At 39.0% G+C, this 21,590-nt stretch overlaps 1 protein-coding gene across 2 annotated transcripts; it reads left to right on the forward strand.

Annotated features, from left to right (window-relative positions):
- Window positions 1-382: 382 nt before the first annotated feature.
- LOC119896556 (trypsin-3-like) lies at window positions 383-20,046 on the forward strand. Of its 2 annotated transcripts, XM_038710030.1 has the most exons (7): window positions 383-515; window positions 6,632-6,652; window positions 8,003-8,165; window positions 15,658-15,926; window positions 16,941-17,080; window positions 17,828-17,848; window positions 17,931-18,242. In XM_038710030.1, exons 1-7 carry the CDS (start codon window positions 461-463, stop codon window positions 18,111-18,113), a joined length of 852 nt encoding a protein of 283 aa, XP_038565958.1. In that variant the 5' UTR covers window positions 383-460; the 3' UTR covers window positions 18,114-18,242. The 2 variants fall into 2 exon arrangements, with proteins under 2 accessions (XP_038565958.1, XP_038565957.1); XM_038710029.1 differs by having other exon boundaries at window positions 17,828-20,046.
- Window positions 20,047-21,590: the final 1,544 nt, after the last annotated feature.

The raw sequence follows: 21,590 nt of genomic DNA on the forward strand, positions 1-21,590 counted from the left end.
GTGTTTTGTTTTAAAGGAGATATGAGGCATTTTGCATTTTGTGTGAGCAGTTTTGGGAATTGTTCTGAAAAAAGGAGACGTGGTTTTGAAAACGTGTGTAAGGAGTAAAAAAAATGTAAATAGCTGAGTTTCCCTACCAGTCAGACTGAACTGAAGAAGTCTCTTGGATGAGGGATGAAACGTCTTCCAGTCTCTTGAACCAGGTCCAGTTGCCCTTGATTATAACCTTCCTTGGATAACTTTGACCTGGATGACTGAGAATCTTCACAGACAATTTAGTGGCAGATAACAAGTGAGTCCCTGTCCAAATAAACTCAATTCATGTAAAACAAGTGATAAGAGTGGTGTCAGGTGTGTCATTGGACAGTTGTGTTTGTGTTGGAGGTAGACAGAAGGTGAGAGGGAGGGGAGAAGAAGGGTATTTATGGTGGTGCAGATCTGATGATATGCATTTACAGTTATGGCTTTCTACAAAGTGATCTGTGTGGCAGCTCTGCTGACTCTCCTGACACAAGGTAAGAACCCTCCTCACTGTGCACACCTGAGTTAATTATGTTTGAGATCTGATGACTGCTGTCTGGTAGTTGTTAGAGGAAAAAGTATCACTTGCTTGTGGAAATCCAGAATTTATTTAAACTTTTTACAAAACTGTAGTGATGAAAAGTACAAAACTTATATTTATGAAGCTTTACCTATAAAATCTGTCTGCAATTTGCTCATCTGATTGACAAGCCAGCATGAAACAGACACAAAATCTTCCACTTGCAGAACATGCAAGTTCATAAGTTACTTTATTATATTAAGTAAATATTAGTAATTATAATAAAGTAATGATATTAGTTTTAAGTTGAACCAGAGCTGAAATTTGTCAGTAAGTTCAGTTGTTTTATATCTCTATTATCTGGGGGATGTGGGAATAGCAAATAAAAATGAATTAGGGGTGATAAAAGAGATTCAAGAATAAATCAAATTTATTACAAAACAAAAAGTCAATACAAGAAACACAAAGCGATCTCGCTGAAAACCAGAGATGGGTAAAGGAATAACAACAACAACAAAAAAAGGAAGACCAGAGGACTGTTTCACAAAAGCAGAATTTAGAAGTCCAGGATAAGAGATAAAGCTAGGCTTGACCTAGTGTGATCACTGCATCCTGGCTTTTCCATTTCATAAAGGCCAAACCAGGCTCAGGAGGTGCGACTATGTCAAGCCAGGTGTAAGTAATTCTAAATGGGCGTCAACAGCTTTCTTGAATCTCACAGATTCATTGATGCTGAAATGGAAAAGACATGTGCAGCATACTTTATTTGCTGTTACTCACTGTGTGTAAACAAAGTTCATCATGAAAAAATGCACATAATATTAAAAGAAAGAAACACAGCCACAGTATTAAAACAGCAATTTTTATAAAAAGGAAACACAAAATTCAGCTGGCAGGTGACAATTCAAAGTATAAAAATATAATGCAGTAATCAGCAGCTTGTTCTTTTGGCTTAAGTTGCTTTTTTTGGACAATGTACATTTGTTTCTTCTATCTTTACATTGCATGTTTTCTTATTGTGCAAACAAACCTTTCTTAAAGCATTTTCAGTTATTTAACATTTTTCATTGCGAGCAGCATTTTTAACAAATGCTTTCATAAAGTATATAGGCTATATATAGTAGGCCGAGGCAGAGAGCTGGTCAATTTTGTTAAAATGGTGTGGTTGTTTAGTCAACATGGCTAATAGATAAGAAGTCAGTGATATGGTGCCCATAGGAAATACAGTATCATATTTGTATCTTGAACCTGAGGCTGTAGTCCTACAATCTGATAACAAGTCTGGCAATGTAGTAAGTTTTACCTGAAGGACATTCACAGGTGAACACTTCCTGCTGTGCTAATTTATATATGTTTTACAAACTGTCAGATGTCTGAACTGCACTTGAAAAAATTAAGAAAATAAAATATCAATAACAACCCTGGCAGAACTTGGACTTAGATGTGGAGATAAAAAGAGGCTCTGAGGAAATTGACTTGGAAATCCAGCAACTATAAGAGAAGTGATCACTGCAAAGCACGCTGTAAACATGACTGTAACACAATGTATTAATCAGCATTTTCTTTCACAAGCTCGCAGCAGATGATCCCAGGTCAAAAAAACATTGTGGTATCCTCTCCCTGTTGTTTCATGAATAAACAGTGCACAATATAGCCTCCTTATTGAAGTGGGTACATATATATATATATATTTATATATAGTACATATATATATATATATGTATCCTATACATATATAGGTTATCTCCTATATAGTATGTGTGCCATACATTTCTTGAGTGACATGTAACGTCCGGTGCTCACTTTTGAGGCACAATATAACATTATAATTATGACAGTTTCAGTTAAGAGCAGTGATATTTTTCTTCTTCTGCTTCTCACACATTCAGTCGGTCTGCTGTTGGCTGTCACACTTTCTTTCGCTGTTTTATTACTGTGCCCGTGTTACTTTGTCTTTTATTTATCATTTTTCTTTACATGTGTTTTCATTCCACATAAACCTACTCGCTGATGCTTGTTGTGTGCAAAGTATGGTGCACGCGTGAAACTGCTTTTTTAATACAGGCTAATGAAAAATATGCAAAACACATACATGAGAATATGGAATAACTGAAAAAAACACATTGGTTTCTGATCAGCGTGACCGCTGACTGAACAGATAAGGCACCAGGGTTAACTAAGCCTGGCTGCACAGAATAAATCACCATGGTAACTTATGTGCTACTGCTATGGAGCTCCGATACTATAATTCACCACAGCAATGGGTAAATAAAGGCAGAGCCTCCATTTTAATCAGGTAGAGCTAGAAATATGAATGCGTGCCAACGCAGACCATGATTGGCACTAAAACGCAGGAGTGGAGAAGGGTCAATACTTTAACATTAGTAGGCTACTTTTTATACAGCGTTGCTCATTAATCACTTACCAGACTGGACTTTCCTTAATGAATGATAAAGTGCTGGAATTCTCCTACAGCCCATTACATTGGAGTTTCAATAGGACGGCTATATTTAATAAGCTGTAACCTGACGGGACTAAATGCTGGTTGCAATCGGCTACCTGATTATGAAAATAGGTAGGCTATAAGACACAGTTTACTCATGAACCTGTGATTATAAAGTCACAGTCACACCCAGCAGGTTAGCCAATCAATTTTTTTTTGCAGGGGAAAATGTGTCTATAGGGTCAACCTGCCGGTTTAGACCTCTATTTTTTATTTATTAATGCTGTCAAAACACATTCAGACTATGAGCAGGTAATAGCCTAATGATCAGCTGCACCACAGTCATGCTCATATTACATACATATTATAGGTAATAATATATATATCATAATATATTATAATAGGTTACATATTGAACAGTGATTACTGCAGTAATGTAGCCCACAGTAGGCTAAGTGTTTTCAGTGTAACTGTCACAGTGTTTTAGGCTACCTAAAGATGGAACATTGATTTTATTCTGGGCTGAGGATAAATCCACGATGTGCAGAGACCCGTCCTTACATCAGTGACAGATCGATCAATAAAGCTGTCATGTTCAAGATCATGTTTGGGTTAAAAAACGAATAGCCTATCTAACTGGTATTTCAAAGTTTTTAAAGATGTAAATGCGTTCAGATATGTGTTTTGATAGCGACAGTATGAATGAGGAATTGAAACGGTTTATCAGACAGCCGCCTCAGGCTCCGCAGGAGGGGAGGAGTCAGAGAGAAACTGACGGTTTTTCAACTGATGCTGTGAAGCTCACCTCCTCCAGAGAAGGTTAGGTTCACAGCATCAGTTGCTGGAGTTAGGGGAGAGTGGAGCACGACCTAACACATTTTGGTTTAGTCTAAATAATTAAAAATATATATATTGTTTGATTAATCAAAGTTTTATAGAAGGGTGGCGCGGTGGTGCAGTGGTCAGCAGTGGTAGATGGATTGATATTTGTAGATATTAGGCTATCTCTTTCCATCCATGATAATCCATAATAATATTTTTCATCTATCAAGGAAAGAGAGATATCTTTCCATCTAACTCATGGTCTATCATGGATTTATATTCAAACGGATGGACCAATGGATAGATGGATTATAGCCACACATCAAAATATATACAGTGGGTACGGAAAGTATTCAGACCCCTTTAAATTTTTCACTCTTTGTTTCATTGCAGCCATTTTCCAAAAATCAAAAAAGTTCATTTTATTTCTCAGTAATGTACACTCAGCACCCCATCTTGACAGAAAAAAACAGAAATGTAGAAATTTTTGCAAATTTATTAAAAAAGAAAAACTGAAATATCACATGGTCATAAGTATTCAGACCCTTTGCCGTGACACTCATATTTAACTCAGGTGCTGTCTATTTCTTCTGATCATCCTTGAGATGGTTCTACACCTTCATTTGAGTCCAGCTGTGTTTGATTATACTGATTGGACTTGATTAGGAAAGCCACACACCTGTCTATATAAGACCTTACAGCTCACAGTGCATGTCAGAGCATATGAGAATCATGAGGTCAAAGGAACTGCCTGAAGAGCTCAGAGACAGAATTGTGGCAATTTCTGCTGCACTTAAGGTTCCTAAGAGCACAGTGGCCTCCATAATCCTCAAATGGAAGACGTTTGGGACGACCAGAACCCTTCCTAGAGCTGGCCGTCCGGCCAAACTGAGCTATCGGGGGAGAAGAGCCTTGGTGAGAGAGGTAAAGAAGAACCCAAAGGTCACTGTGGCTGAGCTCCAGAGATGCAGTTGGGAGATGGGAGAAAGTTGTAGTAAGTCAACCATCACTGCAGCAATCCACCAGTCGGGGCTTTATGGCAGAGTGGCCCGACGGAAGCCTCTCCTCAGTGCAAGACACATGAAAGCCCGCATGGAGTTTGCTAAAAACACCTGAAGGACTCCAAGATGGTGATAAATAAGATCCTCTGGTCTGATGAGACCAAGATAGAACTTTTTGGCCTTAATTCTAAGCGGTATGTGTGGAGAAAACCAGGCACTGCTCATCACCTGTCCAATACAGTCTCAACAGTGAAGCATGGTGGTGGCAGCATCATGCTGTGGGGGTGTTTTTCAGCTGCAGGGACAGGACGACTGGTTGCAATCGAGGGAAAGATGAATGCGGCCAAGTACAGGGATATCCTGGACGAAAACCTTTTCCAGAGTGCTCTGGACCTCAGACTGGGCCGAAGGTTTACCTTCCAACAAGACAATGACCCTAAGCGCACCGCTAAAATAACGAAGGAGTGGCTTCACAACAACTCCGTGGCTGTTCTTGAATGGCCCAGCCAGAGCCCTGACTTAAACCCAATTGAGCATCTCTGGAGAGACCTGAAAATGGCTGTCCACCAACGTTTACCATCCAACCTGACAGAACTGGAGAGGATCTGCAAGGAGGAATGGCAGAGGATACCCAAATCCAGATGTGAAAAACTTGTTGCATCTTTCCCAAAATGACTCATGGCTGTATTAGATCAAAAGGGTGCTTCTACTAAATACTGAGCAAAGGGTCTGAATACTTATGACCATGTGATATTTCAGTTTTTCTTTTTTAATAAATTTGCAAAAATTTCTACATTTCTGTTTTTTTCTGTCAAGATGGGGTGCTGAGTGTACATTACTTTTTTGATTTTTGGAAAATGGCTGCAATGAAACAAAGAGTGAAAAATTTAAAGGGGTCTGAATACTTTCCGTACCCACTGTATAAATATCGACAGGAGTTAGTTGTAACACAGTGTTATAACTAATCCCGCTCTGGTGAGTTTTTCTTTAAGCCTGTTGGTCAAATGTTTCAAAACTGTGCTATGTTTTAGGCAAAAAGATGGTTATTAAGGTAATACATGATTGGATTCAGTGACTTACACACACAGCTCAGTAATCTAAAAATAAGTATGATACAGAAATTGATATTCTTCCCTGTGTAACTTGACAAAAATAAGTCCAATCTCTCTAAATAATTGGCGAGACACCGTCTGCTGGCTCTTTGATAAACTAACCTGAAACACAACCTGCCCGACCCTGTGCAACTACATAAAATGTCCCTGTTACATCTTACCCCGCATTAGGTTGGTCCCCGTGCTCCCCTACCTGATCTTGCTCTCTGAAACAGAAAAACGCTCATCTCAGTTTCCCTCATCTCAGGCTAATTTACTCAGAATTATCACTACTCCCTGAAACGGGGCTCAGGTTACATTTATAACTAACAGTAGTAGTAGTAGTTGTATGATTATCAGCAGTATAAGCAGTAGCAGAATAACATATGGACTTTTATGTCCATCCTCACCAGAAAAATAGTTTGTGTAGCCGTAAAGTTGAATTGCTCAAGCAACTTATTAGGACCCATATTTACGTTTTTGTGGGCGTAATGATTTTTAAGGGAATATTGAAATCTTCTTTTCTCTAACTGTAAAATGATTTTCCCTCTCTTTTAGCTGAGAGAGGACCGGGTTTAAAGTGTCACTAATCAAAACTCTTTCAGTTTGAGTTTAGTAATAAATGTTACAGATGATCACATATTTCCACCCCTGTAAATACAACATGTCAATGTAGCCTGAGACATTTACATATAAACACAAAGTGTTTTCTGTTTGTTTTTGTGATTTTCAGAGTCTCAGTCACAACTAGATGGTAAGTCAAAGTTTTATGCTCACTTTTTTTACTTCCTGTTTGTCTGTCCTTTGGGACATTTTAAACAAGTTTTTGGGACATAAACATTTTGTTTATAGTTTCATTATTGTTAGTATTTGCTGTCAACCCCATATTGTTCACCCTGTGTCTTTACTGTCCCTCTCCTCACTGTGTGGTCAGCCTACGCTCAACACCAAGATTGTTGGAGGGCAGGCTTTGCATTTAACCACAAATCATTTTGACACTGTTTTACCATAAATGTACATCATATTCACACTCTGTGGTAAAACAGTAATGCCTCAATAAGCCTTTCAAAATAAGAGCTGAAACATGGACATTATCTTCTCTGCATCTGATCTTGTGTGGAGTTCCATAGTTTGGTTGGTGTAGAGTGCCTTAAATAAAGTTAAATATTTACATACTATGTATGTCGCAGTCCCGTTTCACTTTTGCTAAAACGTGAAAGATTTTAGATTTTGTCATTTGCTCACCAGCTTCAACACACACTGGCAGCTGACCCCGTATACCGTTATGTGTTTCATATGTATGTGCATTTTGCAATGGAAATGTAGCAAACTTTCTCAAAATACTGTACCCCAGCAATTTTATTAGTGCTCTAAGTGAAGTTTGCATTTGTCCAGCAGGCGACGCATACTTTGTGTGCAAACATTTGGAAAAGAGCACTCTATCTTAACTGACTTTACAAGACGGCTCTAATGAACCTCAAAAACTAAGCGCACTAACAACTAAGCAATATACCGACAACAATTATTTCTAATTGCACAGTACAAGAGAGACAGCGGGAGAAACTGGTTTCAAGTCCTGCCACTCAGCAGCTATCTTGGACTAACAAGATCAGCTCTCTACCTAAATCAATGGGGAAAGAACCATAACTGCACTTTCACAAGTCAGCAGGACATAAAAACTGCATGTATAGAATCAGCAGTAAAATCTGATAAATAAAAAAAACACAAATTTTTGATGATTTTGCCCGAAAATAAGGTCTTTCCCCACAGGTTATACTTCTTCTACCCATGTGAAAGGTTTCACGACATAGGCTTCATTTACGGATCTATCCAGAGTGCTTCTTTGTTGTCACTATAAAATTGGCTTAATATGGTTCACCTCTTGGTTGTTTAAAAGCACACGATTGGCTTGTTTGCAAGAGGGGCAGTATGTGCATACAACCGCTATCTTTGGTGTTACAGGTTTTCCCCATAGAATTCCTACACATTGGACCTTTGAAACAAATCAGAAACACACATGACAGACGATAACAAACCAGAGAGAAATAATACACCGACAAAAAGAGCATTGGTTGTTATATGAATTCTGATTGTTTCCATCCAGTTTGTGGCATTGCGCCACTAAACACCAGGATTGTAGGAGGGGTGAATGCTCCTGCAGGGTCGTGGCCCTGGATGGCTAGTCTGCAGAGCTGCGGATTTCATTTCTGTGGAGGCTCCTTGATCAATGACCAGTGGGTCCTGAGTGCTGCTCACTGTTTCTCCAGGTGAGCTCTCATCCTGACTTTTAATCCTTTAATTCCCCCTCTTAGTCCCTAATTAGAAGAAATAGTTGTTACTATTTTAAGACGAAAAAAATGTACTTGTATTTGAATTTAGCAATTATTTCAGCAATTTATTACAGTATTATGTCATATTGTGTATTTCTTAGAAAATATATTTCCAGCATTACATTAAATTTTTCATATTATGCTAATTTTCAGGTTCATACATTTTAATAGGATTTGTACCAGAACATGATTTACATGATTACATTTTCAACAAACAGCATATTTTTTGTCATGCTGCACATTGCTGCTCTTTTCACCCTGTGTTTTGATAGTTCTGTTTTAGCTACGGAGGGATGCATCTCACTTCTAAATGATCTTTGTTGGGAGTTGCACATGCGCAGTTCCTAGTTAAGGACTACTAGCCAATCAGAAGCAGAGTAGGGCGGGTCTTGACAAGCCGGTAAACCCGGCTTTGGTTAGGTTCAGCTGTATGTTCCCCAACCAGCTTAGCAACCAACACTGGAGTAAGAGTTTCAGAGTGGTAAAGTTTTAACTCTGCACTGCCTCTACAGCTCAGTAACAGTCACTGTCTAACATTCAGTAGCGAGGGTGGGGTTGAGGGGAGGCAGCAAAAAAGCATAATATGACCTCTTTAAAGCATTACAATTATTTTTGTGATTTTTGTCATTACATTATACTTTAAATTCTAAAATGCACTTTTTCAAAAGTTGATTTAAAAGTGGCATTTTCCTCAGCAAGCCTTTTATTTCTCAACTGCTCTGCAACTGCTACATTGACATTATTAAATTAAAGGGACTATATGTAAGTTTTTCAATGATATTAATCAAATTTTCATTGCCTTATTGTCAATGGGCTCAAAACTCACTTAGAAATGACGCACACACCTGTTTTCTCTGTTGCTTGCATCAGCCACTAATTCTGGTTTTAATGTGTTGACAATGGGTCGGATTCAGCCCTGTCCGTGCCCCCGAGCCTCTCCCATACTACAGCAACAACACAGCAGTTAAAGATATGCAGTCCACTAACACCATAAAACGACCGGCTCACCAGTCAGTTCTCATGCTCAGGCGCCACATATACATGGCTTTGGAAAAGCCGTGTCCATTGTACGCAAAACAACGATTTTGCATGGATAGTAGACGCCCCAGGTGCGTGTGTATGAGACACATCCAGGCCGTGTGTGTATATGACACATTGGGGTTACCGGAAACGACAGTAGCGCTTCCGGTAGCTAACTAGCTAGCTAGCTAGCTATGTTTTTGTTTAAGGAGTTGACAACCCCCCGAGGCAATTTACCCTCACCTTAACCATCACATAAGTGCGTAAACCTAAATACAGGTGCTGGTCATATAATTAGAATATCATCAAAAAGTTGATTTATTTCAGTAATTCCATTCAAACAGTGAAACTTGGATATTATATTCATTCATTACACACAGACTGATATATTTCAAATGTTTATTTCATTTAATTGTGATGGTTAAAACTGACAACTAATGAAAATCCTAAATTCAGTATCTCCGAAAATTAAAATATTACTTAAGACCAATACAAAAATATGATTTTTAGAAATGTTGGCCAACTGAAAAGTATGAACATGAAAAGTATGAGCATGTACAGCACTCAATACTTAGTTGGGGCTCCTATTGCAGCAATGCAGCGTGGCATGGAGTCGATCAGTCTGTGGCCCTGCTCAGGTGTAATGAGAGCCCAGGTTGCTCTGATAGTGGCCTTCAGCTCTTCTGCATTGTTGGGTCTGGCGTATCACATCTTCCTCTCACAATACCCCATAGATTTCTATAGGGTTACGGTCAGGCGAGTTTGCTGGCCAATTAAGAACAGGGATAGCATGGTCCTTAAACCAGGTACTGGTAGCTTTGGCACTGTGTGCAGGTGCCAAGTCCTGTTGGAAAATGAAATCTGCATCTCCATAAAGTTGATCAGCAGCAGGAAGCATGAAGTGCTCTAAAACTTCCTGGTAGACGGCTGCGTTGACCTTGGACCTCAGAAAACACAGTGGACCAACAGCAGCAGATGACATGGCACCCCAAACCATCACTGACTGTGGAAACTTTACACTGGACTTCAAGCAACGTGGATTCTGTGCCTCTCCTCTCTTCCTCCAGACTCTGGGACCTTGATTTCCAAAGGAAATGCAAAATTTACTTTCATCAGAGAACATAACTTTGAACCACTCAGCAGCAGTCCAGCCCTTTTTGTCTTTAGCCCAGGCGAGACGCTTCTCACGCTGTGTCTTGTTCAAGAGTGGCTTGATACAAGGAATGCGACAGCTGAAACCCATGTCCTGCATACGTCTGTGCGTGGTGGTTCTTGAAGCACTGACTCCAGCTGCAGTCCACTCTGTGAATCTCCCCCACATTTTTGAATGGGTTTTGTTTCACAATCCTCTCCAGGGTGCGGTTATCCCTATTGCTTGTACACTTTTTTTCAACCACATCTTTTCCTTCCCTTCGCCTCTCTATAAATGTGCTTGGACACAGAGCTCTGTGAACAGCCAGCCTCTTTAGCAATGACCTTTTGTTTCTTGCCCTCCTTGTGCAAGGTGTCAATGGTCGTCTTTTGGACAGCTGTCAAGTCAGCAGTCTTCCCCATGATTGTGTACACCTACACCTACAGAACTAGACCATTTAAAGGCCTTTGCAGGTGTTTTGAGTTAATTAGCTGATTAGAGTGTGGCACCAGGTGTCTTCAATAATGAACCTTTTCACAATATTCTAATTTCCTGAGATACTGAATTTGGGATTTTCATTAGTTGTCAGTTATAATCATCAAAATTAAAAGGAATGAACACTTGAAATATATCAGTCTGTATGGAATGAATGTACAAGTTTCACTTTTTGAATGGAATTACTGAAATAAATATACTTTTTGATGATATTCTAATTATATGACCAGCACCTGTATGCATGTCGACTGGCTAACCCTACCTGCTAACACATTGCCCATGTGTTACAACGCTATTGCAAACTGTAGCGTATCACATACATGCAAAATCGCTGTTTTGCGTACAATAGACACGTCTTTTCCAAAGCGTGTATATGTGATGCCTGGGATGTGATCGGGTTGGGCTCACAGCAAAACACAGACCCACGTAAGGATTCAAAACAACAATAAAGGTTTATGTGCTGAAGCCCATCAGACCAAACAGGTCCAGATGATGTCGAGTAAGAACAAAGTGAGCATTTGTAAAGATAAAAAGTAAAATATTTACCTTTGAGATGTGGTGAAGAAGAAGTAGAAAGTGACATGATAAGAAAACACTCGAGTTCAGTACAAATACCTTGTGTACTTAAGTAGCTACAGTAGCCTAGTACTTTGTTACTGTCCACCACTGGGCTAAGCTTTGGCAACCTGAAACTAAGGAAAGGACTAGAGATGTATTTCTATATTTTGGCTCTGGACAGAAAGCGGTCATCCATTATGATGGTGAAAATAGCTGACCTTGAGCCACAGTGTTTTAAGTGGGAGCCCCCTACCCCTCATCAAGGCATTAAAATATGCAACAAACAAAACACCATTCATAAGCTGAAAAGTGTAGCCTACTCACACACACATCTTGGATTACCTACTGTAGGTCGATGTGTACAGAGCACTGCTGTTCAGTGGACTCTTTTGGGGAAAAATTTCTTTTTAGTTTTGATACATATTTTGAAATACATGTTTATATAAATAGTCTTTTATCAGATTTACCTATTGTTATCATTTCTATTTGTACGGCTTAGTTATTAACTATAGGTAAAATCTAACTGCTAGTAAAATCCTGAGAGAATTGGCAAGGGCAGAGGGGCCGCTGCTGCAAATATTTGAGTGGCTCCTCCTCTAACACGCCTTATCTCACTCCAAACTTTTGATAAAACTTGAGAGCCCTGCTTATCATCCAATACAATTAGCTGTGCTGACATTGCTGAGCCTCCGGTGACAGATACACAGATAGTAACTGAAAGCAGCATGCAAGCTAACGCTGTAGCACGTCGATTAATGCAGTAAATGTACTGCGATCGTGGAACGAGCATGGATTAGTTCAACCTGCGTTGAAGTAACAGAGCCTGAACATGTCTGGAGAAAAGCCACAGCTTGCATGCTGGTGTTTCTGCGTTTATTGTGGTATTTCTGTATGAAAGCGGTTGTGTTTCGGATTATGCTCGCTCATGAGTTCAAGCAAGCACGCGTACGAGCACACGCCTGGTAGCAATCTTAAAACCGCACCGCTAGTGGCCGCTGGAAACTCCATAAGGCCCCTTTAAAGTTGTATGCTGGGACCAGGGTCGGATTGGCCATCTCGCAATTCTGGCATATGCCAGAGGCCATTTATTTAGGGGTGAGGGTTGAGGCGCCCAACTATATTTGGTGACCCATTTAAGCATTTTGCAGAAAAACGCTGAGAGAAATGATCATCTAAGACTCAGACGGTGGATATTTCACAAGCACGGACCAGGTAAAGCAACAGTGAACACTTTGGTGCAGGTGCAACTGGGTACAATGTTGGTTCGGTTTCAATTGGCTTCCTCATTAACAATCCTCCTCCAAGCACCCGCGGGTGAAAACTGTATTGCGGGTGGAAATCACGAGTGCAGTGTCATTTCATCCACTTTATAAAACAGCCTACTGCTGATGGAGAAAGTCAACAGGGCCGAAAAATACAGGGAGAGAGAAAGAAAGAGGCAGGGCCAGTGCAGTGAGGAAGGATGCTACTGTAGGCCTAGCAGACACAGAGAGGGGTGTGGTAGAGGTAGGAAGAAAACAGTTGCACAAAAATGTTCGGGTTGTAATTAACTCTGCAGTAGAGGAAGACAGTAACAGCAGACAAACAGACAGAGAGCACACAGACTCTACATGCTCAGATGGACAGCCATTGTTTTAACTGCATGTATAACTTTGTTATAAATGTGTGCTCTTAAAAAACTATTGAGCATTGTGTACCAGCCACATACATGAAATGTTACAAATCTGTTAACATTGGTGTCATTTACACTGGACATCGTTTTTTGAAAGTGAAATTGGTTAAAATATTTTCTGAAAAAGCTTGGAACAAGAAATGTTAAATCACAAATGAAAATGCGTTGAGAAAGGTTTATTTGCACAATAAGAAAGTAACTTAAGTTAAAAAAAACAAGCTACTGATTTTACTGCACAACATTTTATTTTATTATTTTGAATTGTCACCTGCTACCTGAATTTTGTGCTGCCATTCATATAAATAAAGACATTTACTCCATAAATTGGTGCAGAAAATGTCTCCAGAATGCAGGAAATTAAGTGTTTAATGCTCAAAATTATATATTTCATCATCGAATATTTCTTAGAATAGTGTTAAAATATCTTCTCGTCTTGTTCTCGTGACCAAAGTCTTTCATCACACCCCTATTCTCAGGCCTTATGTCCCCACCTCTTTTCAACTATTGTTTCACCATTTGCACACAAATGTAATTACACATTTGTGTGTACAGTGGCAAAACAATATCCAATAATGTATTTTTTTATGCAAATTCTGAAAGTATTCATTATTGGTCACTTGATAGGCACAGGTCTTGTTATATATCACCATTAGCAGTGGAATGAAATACATGTTTTCCACCAGGGCAGTAAAATGTGACGTTTAGCTGCTGATCTGAGCTTCCCTGCTGTTACCGTTGCATTACCAATAATATTCATAAGCTGTCAGGAAGCTAACGGCACATTTCTGTCCACCTAACAAAGTCATAACAGAGCGCTGGAGAAGAACTACATGAAATTACAATCCAACTACATATTTTTTCTACCAGCGCGGTAAATGTTTAGCTGCTGATCTTAGCTCCGATACTGGAAGCTGCCGTTTTATTGCCAATTAGCGATCAGCTAATTGTCATGAACTAACAGACAAAGCCAAAACAGAGCGCTGGAGAGAGAGAGAGTAACTACATGTAATTAATCCAACTACAGATTTTACACCACAAGCCAAAGCATAGCGCTGGAGAATAAACCAATCCAGCTAATGTTACGTGTTTTCTACCAGGGCATTAATTTCAGCTGATGCTTCCATGCTCTAAGCTAACCATACGGTTTTATTGCCTATTAACTTTACTGATCAGCTGATTGTTTCAACGTAACCGGCAATGCCAACCCACAGGCTGGAGAGTAACTAGGCGACATGAAATTAATCCAGCTATTTACACCACTGACAGGGGAAACATGTCACAGCTCTCTGTGATTATGGCCAGCTTCTAGCTAAAGCTATCAGTTTTCATTTGCACCACTAAAGTCTGACAAACTTAAGTTAATTACCTGTCCAGCAGAAAACAGACTACTTCAACACCGCTTTGAAAACATCTGTCCCACATAATAGTCTTCCATTTGGGAAAATCCACAACATTGATTTCTGCCATCAGCTGTCTTTATCTGTCCCGACTCTGTGTGGCTTCATGCTATAACGATCCACAGACTGTCGGCTCTCATGCTAAATAACGCGTGTGCTCATTTCATTTGTCCAAATGACAACATGGATCTTATATTGCATTTCTGTCAGTAGATCCTCAGAAATAGTACACACTGAACCTTTAAAGTATGGAGCCTGTAAAAAAATTTCAATTCAAAATGGCAGACTTCCTGTTGGGTTTAGGGCAGTGGTCACTAACAGGCGTACCGCGGTCCGCGTCCTGACCTATTCGCTATCCTTTCCGAACCGACCCACAGCCGATTTATTATTGAGACTTACTACCTCGTGACGGAGCATTTCTTTTTTAACCCGCGCAGCTTTTCTAGCATTTACTGTACTGGTTTAGCGACCCAGGAAACTCACAGACCAATCGCATGTGCTCCAATCGTCTCATGTGATGCTGCTCAGCCAATCAAATCTGTGCATTCCAATAAGTATTGCGAGTTAAGCCGCGAGATTCACTAGAGAAGTTTTGTAAACACACACAAATTGAGGAGACGAAAGACAAAAGAGATTTCACATGGCTTTTAATCATGAATGTACAGATTCTTACATGTACATTCGTGTACATCATTTCAAGCTACAGTTTTTATTCATTTTTTTCTGAAATTAGTCTTTATTTTAGTTTACTTAAATTTAGAATTTAGAGTAGTTATTATTTATTATCCCTCCAGTTTGATGTGAAAACTGACAGTAAATATACTTGAAATATTTGATTTGACAGTCGGTTGTTGACTAAAAATATATGTTGATTGTCAATGTATTATTATTGCACAGCAAAAATAAGTTGATGGGATTATTTCTCTAAAGTACGGGCCCATAAATCCCCTAAAAATTACCATTCAAAATGGCCGACTTCCTGTTGGGTTTAGGGAACCACTCCCAGGGGCGTATTTGTAGGTTTGTTTCAATTTTGTGCAAAGTTTTGTGAGTTTCGTTAAGAATAAAATGTTATTATGACAGATAACAATTAAAAATAACAACAGTTACAGGGGTGTAGAATGTGAAATTTTTTTTGTCTTTTCTGTTTCTCAGGACCAGCACATCCGATCTCATCGTTTACCTCGGACGTGACTCCCAGGAGCTCTCGAACCCTAACGAGGTGTCGCGGACTGTTTCCAAGATCATCATAAATCCCGACTATGACGCCTACTCATACAACAACGACATAGCCTTGTTGCAGCTGTCCTCACCTGTTACCTTCACAGACTACATCAGCCCAGTGTGTTTGGCAGCAGATGGCAGCGTCTTTAATTCAGGGACGACCTGCTGGGTCACCGGATGGGGAAACATCCAAGATAACGGTGAGAATTGTTATTGTCATTTTTAAATGTATTGTTAAAATTGAATGATTGCATGTAGTAATTTAGTTTTAATTGTTGTGTTTTGCAACAACATGTTGCAAAGGCGCCATTTTTGATCAGATTCTGATTCACACCTTTTACTGGCTTCTTCTCCATCTCATTATGCAGCCGAGGCTTCTGGGTATTGTATTGTATCTCAAAAGCTTTGAATATCCTGCAAAAGTTCCTTTGAGCTTTGCAGGAAACGTTTGCAGGTGTTTTGAGTTAATTAGCTGATTAGTGCTCTTCTTAGGTCGACATTTCGACATGTAATCATCAAGATTAAAGAGTAAAAATACATAAAAATATGTGCCTCTGAGATGTAGCAGTATGGTTGTATAGAGTAGCATAAAATGAAAATACTTAGGTAAACTATCTGTCTATCTCTAACTATCTCACAGTGGGCAAGTTCAGCACCGACAAAACGTAGCAAAACATTTGCCCCTGGCGGCTGTTCCGCCAGTGTATGAATGTGTATGACTGGTGAATGTAGTGTAAAAGCGCTTTGAGTGGTTGAAAAGCCTAGAAAGGCGCTATACAAGAACAGAGCATTTACATTTACAAAAATATGTATGTCTCTCAACACTGTCTGACTTCCTGTCTATGGCTCTCAGCTCCGAGCCCATTGGTTCCTACTGAAGACAAACATCTTTAAAAACACCTTACAAATATTTCATGTTTAAAAAGGCTCAGTAATTTCCTAAAACAGTTGCTGACTGTAGTTTCTATCAGACAAACAGGAGGATATAGTGCATTAGTTGGGGACTACGTGAAGTTGGAAACCACGTGAGTATTTGGGACAGCAGGACAGTGTCTGTGGGACTGAGTCAGAATAAACTGCAGTGTGTGTGTTCATAGTGAACATGTGAACCAGGGCAGCAGAGAGTGTCTAGAAGAACAAGATCAGGCTGTGAGACACATAGTGTTGACAACAAGAAAAATACAGACTCAATTTAGGTCTCTTTTCTTTTTCAGTTTCACTTCCTTACCCAGACTATCTGCAGGAGGTTAGTGTTCCCATCGTGTCCAACAGTGATTGTAATGCTATATACGGTTTAATCACAAACAACATGATGTGTGCCGGTTTCCCCCAGGGAGGAATGGACGCCTGCTACGTGAGTTTTTCTGCAAACCACTCTTCAATCAGCACTAATCAATAGACTTTCCTCTTTGATAAAGCTTATAGTTAGGGCTGGCTCAGGTGACTCCTGAACCATCCCTTAGTTATGCTGCTATAGGCCTAGACTGCCAGGGGATTTCCCATGATGCACTGAGCTCCTCTCTCCTCTACTTTCTCTCCCTCTGTATGCAACCTCATCCCATTACTGCATGTTACTAACTCAACTTCTCCCCTTTCCGGTAGTCTTGGAGCTGTGGAGTCTGGATCTGTGGTTGCGAGTCACCTGCTTCCCCCGTGTTCTTGTTTGACACCCTCTGCCATAATTGTTATTACTAGTCCTATTGTTGTTATTATTATAATTAACATTACTATAATTATCCATACAATTATTAATTTTCAGCCTCTACCACTATTACTTTTACTGTCTGTACTTCTGTGCAGATATTGTGTAGACTGCGACCCCCTACCCCTCCAGTCCTCTCTCCCTCATTCTTGCTAGCTCTCTATCTCTCTCTCCCCCCAAACCGGTCGAGGCAGGTGGCCGCCCACCCTGAGCCATGGTTCTGCTCGAGGTTATTGCCTCCTAAAAGGAAGTTATATATATATACCTCAACCTATAATAAAACATCTAAATATATTTGTAAATTACATCTTGTATTTCAAATCTGAATCTGCAAAGTAATTAAAGTACATAGTGTATTGCAGTGAAAAATTTGCCTCTGAATTTAAATTCTCACTACAGGGGGATTCAGGCGGCCCGTTGGTAAGTAAAACTGGCTCTATCTGGGTCCAGGGAGGAGTGGTGAGTTTTGGAGTACCCTGTGCTCTGGCCAACTTCCCCACAGTCTACACCCGAGTGTCCCAGTTTCAGTCCTGGATCAACAGCCAGATCACCACCAACCTGCCGGGCTTTGTCGTCTTCACGGGGAACACTTCAAACTCTGACAGCGCTACAACCTCTGAGAGCAGTTTTACCTCTGGCAGCAGTACAACCTCTGGCAGCACTACAACCTCTGGCAGAACTATAACCTCTGGTAGCACTACAACCTCTGGCAGAACTATAACCTCTGGTAGCACTACAACCTCTGGCAGAACTATAACCTCTGGTAGCACTACAACCTCTGGCAGAACTATAACCTCTGGTAGCACTACAACCTCTGGCAGAACTATAACCTCTGGTAGCACTACAACCTCTGGCAGAACTACAACCTCTGGTAGCACTACAACCTCTGGCAGAACTATACCTCTGGTAGCACTACAACCTCTGGCAGAACTATAACCTCTGGTAGCACTACAACCTCTGGCAGAACTATAACCTCTGGCGGCACTTCAACCTCTGGCAGCACTACAACCTCTGGCGGCACTTCAACCTCTGGCAGCAGTACAACCTCTGGAACCTCTCACCTGGTTTCCCTCTCAGTTCCTCTGCTGCTGTCCATCTCCCTCTTTGTCCTTTCATATTTAATTGTTTTTGTTTAAGGATTACCAAGATGTCTGGTTATAATTTTGATTTGACTATTTTTTCACTTAACTGATTAATTGTTTTGTCTTTAAAATGAAGATGTGTAAGCATGTTAAAATTAGTATGTTATTTGACATTTGAATTGTAAGGTTGTAATAGGTTTGACTGACGTATTAGTAAATAATAGGGGTGTGGAAAGACACTTTGCTCACGAGACGAGACAATCATTTTGAGCATTAAACATCTAATTTCCTGTATTCATGTGAATTCGTCTGCACCAATTTATGGTGGAAACATCTTTATTTATGTAAAGGGAAGCACACTTGGCAGGTGACATTTCAAAATCTGAAACTATAACAGAATCTAAGTTAGTCCAGCTCTCAGTCATTCTTTGCTGCTTTCAGATCGGTTTCTCCTGTTGATGAACTTTTTATTTATTTAATCATCCCTGCTGAGTCAGCACACATGCAGGCATGATTTAGTCTTCCCTTCTCTTTGTGTCTTTGTTTGGGGAAGTCACCTCTTAAAGTGTGCATTCGGCACCTTTTCATCTCAATGAGAATTAATTAATAAGATTAATTCAGTTTTAATTCAGTTAGAAACTCCTGGACTTTAATAGCTCCTGTGTTTCAGTAGGTTTTCTGCTCATATTCAAAACTTTCTGCACATTCAGAATCTCTCCCACAGATCTGTGCTCTGACTGAGCAGTAAGTCGTAATATTACAAGACTAATAGAATAATATTTTAAAAGGCTACCTGCCCTGTACTCCGCTGTGCATTGTGTTATTGCTCTGCTGATAGTTTCCCCTTCAGACTGTTTGGGACTGCGTGTTGCATGTGAAACTAACCAACAACAAATTGTGATCAGGCAGAAATCTCACCAAAAATCAATACATTTTAACTTCAGCACCTCTGATAAAGTGCAGCTCACAGTCCCAAAAAGGGCAAACTTGCGCCTCAGTTTTTAAATGTTTAAAAATTAGAATCAGAATCAGATAACAGGTACAATTTCACAGACAATGAGTTTGCCTTGGTATATTGGGCACATAAACATAAATATGAAAATACAGAAAAAGTACAAAAATCCAAATGTACAAGTGTACAAAAAAATGCTTTATGACCAATAAGGATTAGTGCAATAATGCAACTATACTACCTATGTGACCACTTCTTCACACTATCTGTTGTTATACATTGACGTTAGTTATACATATATATATATTTGTTTTTCACTACATGATAAAATTGATGTTTGGCGTGACAGCGTGTGGATGTCAATCAATATAATAGTTCAATTTAAAAGTTTAAAATTCTATTGTAAAATGTAATTATTTATTTAAAGACAGAATGATATAAAATTAGTTATTGATGAATATGATTCTGTTTTTACACTTCATCATTTAAATAAAGCTCTAAAGAATCAGTTTCACAAAGCTCCTTTTAAAAGTGTTGTATTTATTAATTTTTGGTTGTAATTAAACACTTAAAGATTATAATTACTCCAGACTCCATGAAAGTATTTTTTCATTTCTTTCTACAGGTTTTACCTGATTTATTTCTTTAAGTTTGAATTTTCTGTATTTATGCTCAAATATTTAACATTTGCTATGTGAATATCAGAAGTTTATAAACTTGAAGAATGAGATGTGATGGTGATAACATGTTTTTTTTTATTAATCAGCTATTCATTTATTACTCTAATTAATCCCTTCAGTGTTGTTTTCTCAAATTATAGAAATATCATTCAGTGTGTTGCAGTTCAATATCACAGGTCGGATTTATTGCAGGGCTGTGTAATTGGATCACATTGTACAGTTGTTGGTTTGGTATTGATGCATATGCTGTAATATGTGTGTTATGAAAGACTCATTTCATAAACTGTAAATCATTACAGCCCCATTTAGTTTTATCCGCTTACTTCTTCTTTTACACTGAAAGAGCTCTGACAAGTTTGGGATTTTGAACTCAACTGTATGAGTTTTTCAAAGTTAAACTTGCATTACATCATTGCGTTGACTATTTGAGACTTTTGTCAGATTTATGTCGATTGAACTTGGGTATATAGTAGTAGTTGCTGCGTCTTTTGAGAGAAACAGTTTTCATTAAACCATAGCAAAGTTGAAACATGGATATAGTCAACGAAATATCCACTGCAAACAAGTCATGTATTCAAATTCCAACTTAAATATAGACACTTTTGTCAAACCGTTCTCACTCCTAAGTCGTCACATATGGATGCATGGTAAAGACCCCTGTGGCACATTTAACAGCTGATATTAAATTGTCTGTCTTAAAAGGACAAACAAAAACATTTAAAGACTGTCTCCCTTGTTCTATTTTCTCCCACATATGTGACATAATAGTGCTTGACATTAAAACGCAGAGGCATCTTTTAGAGTAGCATATGAAAAAATTAGAATACCGTGGAAAAGTTTATTGCGAGCACCCGAACCAGACTGAGAGATTAAAGGCTTCAGAAACCTTTGCAGGTGTTTTGAGTTCAATCAATCAATCAAAATTTATTTATAGAGCACTTTAACAGCAATCACAAAGTTGCACAAAGTGCTGTACCAAGAATAAAAAGCAAACATCAATAATGTATACAGTTAAAAACACTAAGAAATGAGTTCCAGTGGTGCCTTTTGTGTAATAAACAAGAGGCTCAAAATCATTAGTCTGTCTTAATTTTTCAGTAATTTACATACAAAAAGTACAAAATATATGAAAATGACAATTAATATAGATTACATAAAGTTATAATTAAAGAAAATAAAAAATTTAGAATGGAAAAAAAGAAGTGTAGTTACGATCAACTTTAGTATCCTCCTATTCAGAAAACCCTAAAGATTACTCAAAGACCCTCAAATTCACTCAGATTAGCCTACTAGAATCATTGGACATTAAATTTAACATTATATTTATATTAAATTATATTTGCTTCTTATTCCAAATTCTTATAGAGAACTGACACATTTTGTTGGAGACCTTTTCCCTTCACTCTCTGGAATCAAGTCTACCGGCCACTTTCTCAAATATAAACCCC

This window comes from Micropterus salmoides, unplaced genomic scaffold, assembly GCF_014851395.1.
Source record: "Micropterus salmoides isolate LMB-PRFRI ecotype aquatic unplaced genomic scaffold, ASM1485139v1 Ms_hic_scaffold_10, whole genome shotgun sequence".
Classification (NCBI taxonomy): Eukaryota; Metazoa; Chordata; class Actinopteri; order Centrarchiformes; family Centrarchidae; genus Micropterus; species Micropterus salmoides.

Bases quoted from the DNA above. Each gene is read 5' to 3' on its own strand.
- LOC119896556 (XM_038710029.1), top strand. From the start codon at position 461: ATGGCTTTCTACAAAGTGATCTGTGTGGCAGCTCTGCTGACTCTCCTG. The intron at 8,166-15,657 runs GTGAGCTCTCAT...TCTGTTTCTCAG, and splicing joins GCTGCTCACTGTTTCTCCAG to GACCAGCACATCCGATCTCA. The intron at 17,081-17,827 runs GTGAGTTTTTCT...TTCTCACTACAG, and splicing joins GAGGAATGGACGCCTGCTAC to GGGGATTCAGGCGGCCCGTT.